At 41.0% G+C, this 12,400-nt stretch overlaps 1 protein-coding gene across 1 annotated transcript; it reads right to left on the reverse strand.

Annotated features, from left to right (window-relative positions):
• Window positions 1–301: 301 nt before the first annotated feature.
• On the reverse strand, window positions 302–9,536 carry copz1 (COPI coat complex subunit zeta 1). The gene is made up of 9 exons (XM_079740982.1): window positions 9,238–9,536; window positions 8,574–8,642; window positions 8,370–8,451; window positions 8,194–8,285; window positions 7,704–7,759; window positions 7,412–7,489; window positions 1,709–1,760; window positions 1,467–1,505; window positions 302–859 (listed from the first exon to the last, which is right to left on the reverse strand). Exons 1-9 carry the CDS (start codon window positions 9,253–9,255, stop codon window positions 812–814), a joined length of 534 nt encoding a protein of 177 aa, XP_079597108.1. The 5' UTR covers window positions 9,256–9,536; the 3' UTR covers window positions 302–811.
• Window positions 9,537–12,400: the final 2,864 nt, after the last annotated feature.

Here is a 12,400-nt window from a genome sequence, read left to right on the forward strand (position 1 = left end):
GACAGACCTTGAAACGGATGTCTACAAGGGGTCTGTTGGCGCCGCCCTGCCTCTACCAGGAGATGGCGCCCTTGTTCTAGTTGGCCCTGGATACTGGTGCAGTCTCGGAGGGACAAAGAGCACAAGGCATGGTACAGGAGAGCAGCTCTGGGAAGAGGAGACAAGACTTGGCTTTAGAACTTGGGACGTGTTGCTACGTCACTTGGGATACGGGTCAAGAGGCCAACAATAACTGAATCTCTTATTATTGAAACACAGCAATTGAAAACAGGAGAAACAGGATGTGCTAATTGCTCCAGCCTTAAGTCAAGAAAGTGTATTTATTATAAGAAACTGATGAGGATGGGCCCAAATTTAAACCAGCCTTTACCTTCTCCATGTGTATACATACAGTACTTGGTGCACTTTTCATCAGAGCATTTGCTATAGCAGAATAAACAAAACCATCAATGTCTTAAATGACCCATTTGAATCAGGGAGAAAAAGACTGCGCTCTAATCAATACAACCTTGTTTTTGTGTATCAACAAAATAGTGGAATGTTATTACAGGACACTACAGTACATCGTCTTAACATGATGATGCTCTGCACTGAGAGGGAAAAACAACACCAAACAGTTGGAATATTTCACCACAACTTCAACGTTGTGGTGACGACATACAAAAGAAGCCTGTGTTGAAATGGGACTGAGGGATTCCTTGGAGTGCAACTGGATGGGGCGCCGGACTCTTCACAGCTTCAATTGGAGGAGAGGAGAGGAAATCAGAGCAGAGGAAGAGGTCCACAACGGTGGGCGTTGTAATAGACGGTTCTATCGTAGAAGGGACCATTTGATCTGTTCTTTGGCAGACTGCAGAACCTGTGAGGGGAACAAAAATGTATTCAGTAAAATAAAATGACAACACTGAAAAAACACTAAAAACACTGAAAATATTTTACCCATTTAGTCCAAAAAATATTTGAAGAAACTTTCTGCAAGAAGAAACTACCGCATTCATTTGAAAAGGTCATTTAAAACAATATTGATAAATATAATTAACGCTTTACAGATGAACAATGAGGGGTGATAAAGAGTGATGTTCACGCAGAGGAAATTTCCAGATTTAATTAATCATCTTAATTTGCTGAATAAAAGAAAAACCATAACCATAAAGCGGGGGGAAGAGGAGCAGCCATAAATCAGGGCCAGATGAGGCTGTGCGGTAGACTGCCCGCTTAAATGGGACATTAATCAGCAGCACACACGTACAGAAGGAGAACCAGAACTCACACGCATGCATCACCACGGATGGCAAACCTCACCATCGAGAATCATTTGGAACCATGCACACAGGCAGAATAGATTGCGATGCAGGTTCCAACAGAGGTTATTGAGACAATAGCTTTTACTGGCTATACTGCGTGATATGCACCGACGGATTAAAAAGGACAATTCACACTTAAACCACAACTGGGAAGTTTCTTACCTGAGTGACAGTCTGCTCTGTCAAAGGCACGTCATCACCCTAAAGCAGGCAAAAGATGGTTTTACATTGTTCTGATAGGACATCTACAACTCGTTGGAATACATTGCTTTTTCTTAACTATGTGTGTGCGTGAGTAGGGTGGCATGATAGAACATTTACAACTTGTCGCAATACATTTGATACAAGATAGTTTGATACAACATTATACAAGATTGAGCATGATAATAATATGGAGCGCTTACCCTGAGGGCCACACGGTGAACAACTTGCTGCGGGTCGCTCTCCAAGATCACCCTGTTGGCCGCAATGAGAGGACACATGCTAATTTAGGAGCTACCTTCAAAAGGACAGATGAGATTAGGTTGTCTAGCAACAGTGTATGTATGTATGTATGTATGTATGTATGTATGTATGTATGTATGTATGTATGTATGTATGTATGTATGTATGTATGTATGTATGTATGTATATATATATACACACATACACACACACACACAGTGGGGCAAAAAAGTATTTAGTCAGTCACCAATTGTGCAAGTTCTCCCACTTAAAAAGACGAGAGAGGCCTGTAATTTTCATCATAGGTAAACCTCAGCTATGAGAGACAAAATGAAAAAAAAAATCCAGAAAATCACATTGTCTAATTTTTTAAGAATTTATTTGCAAATTATGGTGGAAAATAAGTATTTGGTCACCTACAAACCAGCAAGATTTCTGGCTGTCACAGACCTGTAACTTCTTCTTTAAGAGGCTCCTCTGTCCTCCACTGGACACCTGTATTAATGGCACCTGTTTGAACTCCTTATCAGTATAAAAGACACCTGTCCACTACCTCAAACAGTCACACTCCAAACTCCACTATGACCAAGACCAAAGAGCTGTCAAAGGACACCAGAAACACAATTGTAGACCTGCACCAGGCTGGGAAGTCTGAATCTGCAATAGGTAAGCAGCTTGGTGTGAAGAAATCAACTGTGGGAGCAATTATTAGGAAATGGAATACATACAAGACCACTGATAATCTCCCTCGATCTGGGGCTCCACGCAAGATCTCACCCTGTGGGGTCAAAATGATCACAAGAACGGTGAACAAAAATCCCAGAACCACACGGGGGGACCTAGTAAATGACCTCCAGAGAGCTGGGACCAAAGCAACAAAGGCTACCATCACTAACACACTACGCCGCCAGGGACTCAAATCCTGCAGTGCCAGACGTGTCCCCCTGCTAAAGCCAGTGCATGTCCGGGCCCGTTTGAAGTTTGCTAGAGAGCATTTGGATGATCCAGAACAGGATTGGGAGAATGTCATATGGTCAGATGAAACCAAAATATAACTTTTTGGTAAAAACTCAACTCGTTGTGTTTGGAGGAGAAAGAATGCTGAGTTGCATCCAAAGAACACCATACCTACAGTGAAGCGTGGGGGGTGGAAACATCATGCTTTGGGGTTGTTTTTCTGCCAAGGGACCAGGACGTCTGATCCGTATGACGGAAAGAATGAATGGGGCCATGTATCGTGAGATTTTGAGTGAAAACCTCCTTCCATCAGCAAGGGCACTGAAGATGAAACGTGGCTGGGTCTTTCAGCATGACAATGACCCCAAACACACCGCCCGGGCAACGAAGGAGTGGCTTCGTAAGAAGCATTTCAAGGTCCTGGAGTGGCCTAGCCAGTCTCCAGATCTCAACCCCATAGAAAATCTTTGGAGGGAGTTGAAAGTCCGTGTGGCCCAAAAACATCACTGCTCTAGAGGAGATCTGCATGGAGGAATGGGCCAAAATACCAGCAGCAGTTGTGTGAAAACCTTGTACAGACTTACAGAAAACGTTTGACCTCTGTCATTGCCAAAAAAGGGCATGTAACAAAGTATTGAGATGACCTTTTGTTATTGACCAAATACTTATTTTCCACCATAATTTGCAAATAAATTCTTTAAAAATCAGACAATGTGATTTTCTAGATTTTTTTTTTTCATTTTGTCTCTCATAGCTGAGGTATACCTATGGTGAAAATTACAGGCCTCTCTCATCTTTTTAAGTGGGAGAACTTGCACAATTGGAGGCTGACTAAATACTTTTTTGCCCCACTGTATATATATAGGCTGGGCAAGTTAACGCAATCTTGTTTTAACGCGATTAAAGGTCCCATGGCATGCTACTTTATGGATGCTTTAATATAGATATTAGTGGGCCCCTAAAGTTCGAAATTCATCCATGGTGCAGAATTACAGCCACTACGAGCCAGTCGCACATTGAGCTTTCCCCAAATGCGCCGTTTCGAAGTCTGTAGCTTTAATGCAAATGAGGAGAGGGGCGGCTCAAGGAGGAGGGTGGGGGTGTGGCCCTGAGCAGCTTGCTGCCACGGTACCATCCGCTCTGTTTACAGTGGATGTATAGCAATGGCGAGGCGCACACAGCATTTGGCCGTGTTCTGTAAATATTCTATAACACTCCGGGTGCTCCGGCGGGAGTCCTGGAGCTCTTTATCTAAATTATATCATATTATACATTAGGGGTGTAACGGTACACAAAAGTCACAGTTTGGTACGTACCTCGGTTTTTTAGTCACGGTACAGTACGGTAAAGTTAATAGTTAAGGGGGAAATTTAAAAAACGGCTTGGTTCTCAACCCGTAGATAAGCATCAATGAAAACACCAATAAACGTGGTTATGGCATTTGCATTTCTGAATTCCCAGACAGGGGTTGTTGAAATGGTGTTGTGAGCTGGGTTTGCACAGCTCGTTTTTTTTTTCACAGCAACGGTGATAGTAACACCTGGATGGTGCCTTTCAAATGCGTGTGCATGTTAAAGTGCTGTAAGTAGACACGGAGAGCCCTCTACATAGCCGGAGAGCCTAGCTTAAGTGCGCATCCAATATTTTTTATTATCCGTCGACGCCATGGACCTATTGGTCGATGCAACGGAGACGGCATGGGCTGTGATTGGTCCTCTAACAAAATCATTTCCTGAATCACTTCTACGGTTTGACTTTGCAGCTTAATAACTTTGTACATTGTTTACTTTGCACCTTAAGGACCAATAAAACGCCAAATAAGATTTGAAAAGCTTTGGAAGTTAATTTACAACACTGCTTACATGGTTTGTAGTCAACATATAAGATAGATCGGGCGGCGAATTTCATTGCGTATCCGACATCCCGACGGAGAACTGCTGAGCGGATTACGGAGTCGGAGTAGTATACTTTGGCTAAACGGTCCGGGTGGAACTCCGACTTCAAGTTTTAAATTCTGCATCGCAAAACAAGCTTTTACATTCGCCATATTAACGCTATGTACGCCACATTTACAAACCGCGGTACACCTCTGTAACCGCACCGAAGTGCCTGTGCCGTGACCGTTCGGTACAAATACGTGTGCCTTTACACCCCTATTATACATAGATATCTGTATCATATAATATATATTATCACGGCCAAAATCTGTGTGCGCCTCCAGACGATATTATGAATCTCAAACGACTGCGTCGGGTTCTCCGACGTCTCTGGTTCTTCCATGTCCACATCAATCTGAAGTAGACTGAACCACGACATGGAGGCGAAAGGGATTGTTGCCTGCGATTGACTCCCGCCGGAGCCTCGCTGCCGAAGGACCACCACCTCGGCAGCGGGCAGCGCCGAGGCGGTGGTCCCTCGGCAGTGGGCAGTGGGAAGCGGGGCGCTCAAGCGGGAGACAATCGTGGGCAACAATACCTTTCTCCTCCATGCCGTTGTACTTCAGGGTGTCAAAGCCAAAGTTCCTTTCCCCCAATTCCTTCTCAACCATGGCTGAGATAACCCCCACTACGAGTCTCATTGTGGAAATACCAGAGACGAAAGTCCGACGTGTCATGCGCCAACACCAACAGCAGAACGGTTATCCAAATAACAAAGAGTGTACAACACTTGCGCTACAGTCCTGTAGCTCTATATCTAAATAATATCATATAATACATAGATATCTATATCATATAATACATATTATCATGGTCAAAAGCTGTGTGCGCCTCCAGACAATATTATGAATCACAAACGACTGCGTCAGGTTCTCCGACATCTCTGGTTCTTCCACTACCACATCAACCTGAAGTAGACTGAACCACGCACTGCCCGCTGCCGGCTGCACCTCGCGGCAGTGTCGTCAGGCAGCGGGCGTCGGGCAGCATGTCGCAGTTCATGTACTTCAGGGAGTCAAAGCCAAAGTTCCTTTCCCCCAATTCCTTCTCAAACATGGCTGAGATAACCCCAACTACAGTCTGGTTGTGGAAATACCAGAGACTTCAAAGAACCGACATGTTATGCGTCATAACACTAACATAACACAACTGAACGGTTATCCAAATAACAAAGAAGTGTACAACACTTGCTTTACAGTGTGTGTAATCTCACACACACACACATGTGGCGCTTGCACAGTCGTAGCTCATTGTCTCATTGGCGGGCCAAATTCTCTGGGCGGGCAAGGCAGAGAAAGGGGCTGAACTTGGCCCCTTATGACGACATATGGGGCCACATTCCAAATCAGCACGCTTGTGCTTCCATTTTTTCCCAAAGGCGAGCAGGATACCTAGTGCTCGTTTTACACCGAACGCAAGTTTTAGCCACTTGGGGTCGAAAGGCAGGCTAGGGGAACTCATATTAATGTTAGAAAACCTCATTAAGTGATATTTTCATGCCATGGGATCTTTAATACAAATTGAAGCATTAACACACTTTTTTTTTTAAAGTTTTTGCCCACAGAATGCCAACACTTTACATGGGACAGATAGATCGGATTAAGCCTTATACCGATTTCGCTACTCGAACGGACCGTGTCAATTATCCGAACGTACATGGCCTTTAAGAGATCGGATAATGGCCGGAGCATGGCTGAATCCGCTACCCTAGGTGGCGCTGTAGCCCTTTCAGAAAAAACGTTTATTTTGACAGATGTGCCCGAAGTTGCTACTTTACAACCTCCTTGATGGAAAACATGTACTTTTAATTCAGCCTTGGGTTGAATCGAGGCGTAGAGTGTACTGAATGCATGTTGATGATAGGGGGTTTCACTTAATAGGGTGTAATGGCATGACACCGGCATCCTCCATCTTCTGCGTCACCTTTTTAAATAAATCGCTGTTTCTCGGTTTCCGACAACGATAACCATAAACATATAAAGAAATAATTTAATATTTATATTTATAAAGAAATACGAATTGTTTATATCTCTATGGCGACAATAACACGTCCCCCGGCCGCAAGATCTCGAGCATGTGCAGAACGCAAAATCTGACGCGGGTTTACATGCAGGTAGAAACCGGACTATGATCGAGTTATCTAGGTGTTCTTATCCGATCTCGCTTGTCTGTTCATGTACCGATTTTGGCCCGAAGTAGATCAGGTAAAGGTGTTTACATGCATTTTAAAAGTCTGGTTGAGGTCTTAATCGTTTCTTTATCAGATAATGACCCTGCATGTAAATGCACTGATTCATATCAGAAATCATTTTTGTTTTTACCTCCACTTACTTTACATTCAATTACACATGCAGTAAGTGACTGCCTGATTACAATTGCAGTAAGTAACAGCCTGTTTCCAATTCCCAAATCTGTGGCGCTACTTATTTGAATTTAACTACACTTAACTGTTGGTTTACAATTGTACTTATTAACTGCCTGTTTAAAATTCCCAAATCTGTGGTGTTCTGTAAGTTTTATATTCAACCCACGATGAGTGAGCCAATAAAACTCCCTAAAGATCCCTTGGCCTAGTTTTTGCTCATTAAGTACATTTGGTATGAATGATAATGTGTCATTCCATTTGATAATGTCCTTTAACTTAAATTGGAGTGGATTTAAAATATAATTTTAAAACTGCAATTAATCGTGAGTTAACTCTCCATACTATGCGATTAAAACTTTAAATCGTGGCTAACCCAAATATATATAAATAAATAAATAACTTACCCCCCATCCACAATTTCATCCACAGCCAGGAAAAGCCCCTCCATATTCTCCAACAATGCTCTCCTCTCAACGTTCTTCCTGCAATTTGTCCCAAAAAAAAAGGTTTATAGCATGATCAATGTTTTAAACAATTAAAGATTGTAGATTTGGAGAGCACAATAGTAAACATCAAAGGAAAACCGATAATTTGGGCTTTAAGGGACTAATGTGAGTCCCTAAAAACCAATATGATTAGTTTAGAGTGTCCAGGTTGAAAAATCCAAGAGTTCTCCGTTAAGGTAAGACAACTCACCTCAACATCTGGCTGAGGGAATCAAACAGGCAGTTTAACACCGCCATCAACATAAGCTGGAGAGAATACAAATAATGAGAATAAGAAATCACTCACATCCAGATGCCATTACTCCAACACAATATTATCAGGCATGCACCGATTTATCGGTCGTATATCATTATCGGCCGATATTCGCCTTTTTGTCTGCAATCTGTCTATAATCTGCAAATGCCATTCCCCGATGGCAGTGACTGATGTTTTCTGCTGTGTTCAATTAATCTTGAAACAGTTAATTTTAAGAAAATGATCATTGTCATGTGAAAGAAGGTTATACAATATTGGATAAATAATATCCCTTATTTATTAAACACAATGACGGAATATCCCCATGTACATCAGCGCATTGCTTTAAACGGCTTAAGATTCAAAACACAAAATAAGGTTTCCAAAAACATAGACCTACTGTTCAGCTATTGCATATCCGGACCTGCAGAGCTGAACGTCTTACCTCGTTTTCATGCGAGCTGCCAATCACATAGAAGAAGAGGTCTATGTTGCTCTTGTAAACAACTGTGAGACCCTCAAGCAATGCAATTTCACCTTAAAGAAAGAAAGTAAATAAAAAACAAAACTTAACACTAAGTAAATAAGTTTTAATTAAATAATTGTTATGCTTCCTCTTACTGTCAGTCCGGTGCGTTTTGTTGAAAATATTCTTTTCAAATGCTTTCTGCTCCTTCACAGTGGGATATGTGTCATCATAATACTGTAATTAGAACACATTAAGATACAGGTTATAACAAAAACGACTATGGTGACTTGCAAAATAGTTCATAACGACTAATAGAGAAACAATATTGTTCCATTGTTTTCTTTCCAACAGCCTACCTTGGCATACAACCTGTCTCCATCGTTGTCTAGGATGAGGACAGCCTTGACAGTGTACAGGGAAGGCTCCTGTCGGTGGACGGCAACTTAATTAATGGCTTCATATAAATCCATACAAAAGTAAAGCGAAACCCAACAGCCAACGTTGGCTGTTGGGTAATATAAAACAATGTATTTTTATTTATCTTCATTTAGTTTATCTTGTATCGATGCTGCTATGTGGCTGTTGAGGAACCAAGCCTTTTAATCTTGTGTTTTTGTACAATTAGATGTAATCAAATGAATTCTGATTCAGACAATGTAATGTCCCATTGTAATGGGACACTGCATTGTTTTATATAACTCCCATACACTTTAATGTCAACCAGTTGACAACATTAAACTCAGAACCAGTGCTACCAGTGCCATGCAATCAAAACTACGAAGGGAGAGAGTTAACCCGGAGAAGAAGCAAGTACTTTGACCGGTCGTCACTATGATAAGAATAATAGATTTAACAGTGAGGTTAAGAATGTACTAAGCTAGCTAGGTTAGCCCCCCTACTGTAGCTTTAAACATCCGGTACCGTGGACCCCACAGTTTGGGAATCCACATCCGTGTATGAAACACTGACGTTCATGAGCATATCATATAAAGCCGTCTAAAATGAAACTATTTTATTTACCAGGATGAGAGAATCCATGATGATCCGAGTCAACAAACAGCTGGGAGCTAGAAGGCTAACTGTCTGTGCTTGATACGTGTTCCAAACGCAGCTCTCCTATTGGTCGGCTTGTCCAGGAAGCAGAATTGGGCTGACACATACATTGTAGCGTTATCCCTTCTTTAATAGCTCCATGCGTTATCCCCGTCTAACGCCATTTACGGTCTTTAACTTCCTTGTAGCCAATCCCCGACCCAAGAATAATTAAACCATTTCAATAAGAAAAACAGCTACTAGGATAATAAAAAATTAATTGTCTGATCAAGCAATTGATCTGAAACATGTAAGGGAAACGAAACGAATATCCCTCTATAAGAAGTCCCACCCCCTCTCTCTAGGCTCTCGCCACAATACCCAGTTGTAACCGGAAGCCCCGCCTCTCGTTCATAACGCTTTTGTGGATCATCCCTCCCATGCGTTCCGCCGTTACAGGAGAACGCTTGCGAACGAGGTCCCGCCTTCACAGCTCTACAGTTTGTGGTTAAAATATACAATACCGAGTATACATTTTTTTTCCAAGATGAAGGTCTGTAGTTCTTTGGTAACCTCACTAGTCACTAGAAAAATCTGAGAGAACATTATAGTTTTGAAAGGTTCAAGCGCTTCAGTTTCAGTTACAAGCAAGATCATCATTCCAGCTGTTTCTCGATTAAAAGACTGAAATAAGACTCAATAAAGCAAATACAGTGGATGCCGAGCAGTGGCCAATAGTCTTAATAACCTGTCCAGCATGTTCTCATTAACAAACATGCAAAGTGTTTATCAATTGAATTACTAATTATGCAATCAATTGCAATTTGTTGAATAATTTCGTATTCACATGAATACATTTTTTTGCTCCATTTCCATTTAAGCGCATGAAATCATTTTTATGCAATTTTCCCTCCCAATTAAACATTGATATGACCCTAGTCCGTATTTGTACTAACAGCTGTAGCAAACATTGTGGCCCAATGCAACAGCATGAACTGCAGAAACCACAGCAGTTAGAGGCTTTCTTCATTAGATCCCCCATTGGCTTTATCAGCACCCAGCAAGACTTCCTCCACCAAACATCCTCCTTTCACGCTGCCATCCTCCCCGTTGAGGCCGCTGACCCCGAAACCAATGTTGTACATGTGGGGTGTACCATTTTAATATCTTCTTCTACACATGCTCACTATCCCCACATGAGGAAAAATAGATGATACATATTTGGCCATTTTGCTGTCATTGTGTGGATTGTCATTGAGACCATCGTTAAACAAGAGCGCAATACTAATGTATTGTCTGTGAGGCTTGTTTGTAGATTGGTCTGTGGAAACATATCATATATCAGTCAAAAATATCTTTATGATTTTGAAATACATACAGTTATTGCGACATTGTCTTGCATATCTATATCTGTAAATCTTTGTAAAGCCCTATGAAGAAATTCAGAATGATCATGCAGATCCAGGTTCCCCATTTGGTCTTTTTCAAGCATCTTGCTAGATAGAAAAATAGAAAAAAATTAGGTAAGTAAGAAACAAAAATAATTAAGAATTATTTCATTAATTAATTTTCCCTTGTTTTTAATTAAGCATACATATTGTGCCACCCTACAGTTATCAGGACATGAAGTCAACGATGATCTTCATCATCGTGATTTAAGATATATATTTTCGTTTTAAGTAATAATCAGAAGTATGTTTGACACACAATCTTGGTTCAAATAAAACCTCATACCTCATCAAGCATTAGTTTAGTCAATATTCTGAATAAAGAAAGAAGAACACGTGATCACTAACTCTTTCCCAGCATGTTTCCCAGCAGCTGATTCTTAAAATATCCCCTTCCTGATGCCACAACCAGAGGAATACACTCATTTTTGTTCAGCGGTGAGGCCGTTTTTCCACTAATGTCTCACACAGCAGACTTTGGTTTGCTTAAACAAGACCTCAGTTGCCACATACCTCCATGTTTAATGACAGAAATGTTAAGACCACACCAATTGAGAGAAGAAACGATAAGCTTCCTAATTATGTCATCTTAATATGAACACAGCAAATGCAAGCTCCAAACAAAAAAAGCAACAATGCCTGATTCAAACAAAACTGAACTCTTTAAGGACATTTAAGGTTCTATCCTATTTGTGGAGATGAGACGGACATGACAGCTATGAGTGGCACAGAATGTATAGGATAATGCATGGAGGATCCTTTTGATGCCAGGGAAGGCCTAGGAGCAAAGAGGAGAAGAGATGTCAAAGACCTAATTGAAGCAAACAAACACAAACAGGGGATAGGGCGTGGAGCTGTGTCCAGATTCAAAACCACTGTGGTTGAAGTAATAACAGGCTTCTCTTTGGCAGGCTTAGGCGGTGGGTAGGGGGCTGGGTGCAAGGAGCTCCAGTTGGGAAGTCCCTTCTCTGATTCCTGGTAGATATCCACCTTTCTTGATTCTGTCAGCCACCTACTCTTTCCAACGTAGAACAATAACACACACAAAAAAACTTGATTCTAGGCAATTTGGCTGGTTAATATAACAAAATGTCATGTTATGATGCGTGAATACATTTGATGATTATATTAAAACTAATATGTACTGTGGGCCTAAACCCAAATTGTGCCAGAACACTTTTTCGATGTTCAGATGTTTTCTGTTTGGCTGTTTCAAGTTGATAACAACCGACGGCAACATTCAAATGATATTCATGGCTCCATTAAACTTTTTTTCAGTTTATTAATGATATCACTTCTATTCATTATTTACTCAGTTATTTTAAACGTAGCGTATTCCTAGAAGTAGCTTATGTCAAAGTTTGTTTTTGCCACATTCTGGCCAGAAATATATATTTTTCCATGATTTAGGAGGATTTCTGGCAGAAAAAAACCTAATAGAGGATAATGTAATGTATATCTTTGAGGATTACCAAAAAAAATGCAATGTTCAACCAGTTAAATTAAATAGTAACTAATCTTGTTTATTATAGTATCTGAAATTCTAATGTCCAATAGAGGGCCCTGAAATAATCATATTTAAATTGTCTTGTGAATCTTCATTGAGTGATTAATGAACACTATTTCCACATTATTCATCCAACAAAATGCTAGTTTTACCTAACACATTGCCTTTGTTTGCACTTGCGGCTCACAAAGATTCA

This window comes from Pollachius pollachius (genome assembly GCF_949987615.1).
Source record: "Pollachius pollachius genome assembly, chromosome: 8".
NCBI classification, from domain to species: Eukaryota; Metazoa; Chordata; class Actinopteri; order Gadiformes; family Gadidae; genus Pollachius; species Pollachius pollachius.

Excerpts from the sequence above, each read along its gene's own strand:
- copz1 (XM_079740982.1), bottom strand. Across the intron at positions 8,286-8,369 it reads CAAAACGCACCGGACTGACA|GTGAAATTGCATTGCTTGAG; the intron begins GTAAGAGGAAGC and ends TCTTTCTTTAAG. Across the intron at positions 1,761-7,411 it reads GATGAAATTGTGGATGGGGG|GGTGATCTTGGAGAGCGACC; the intron begins GTAAGTTATTTA and ends TGCGGCCAACAG.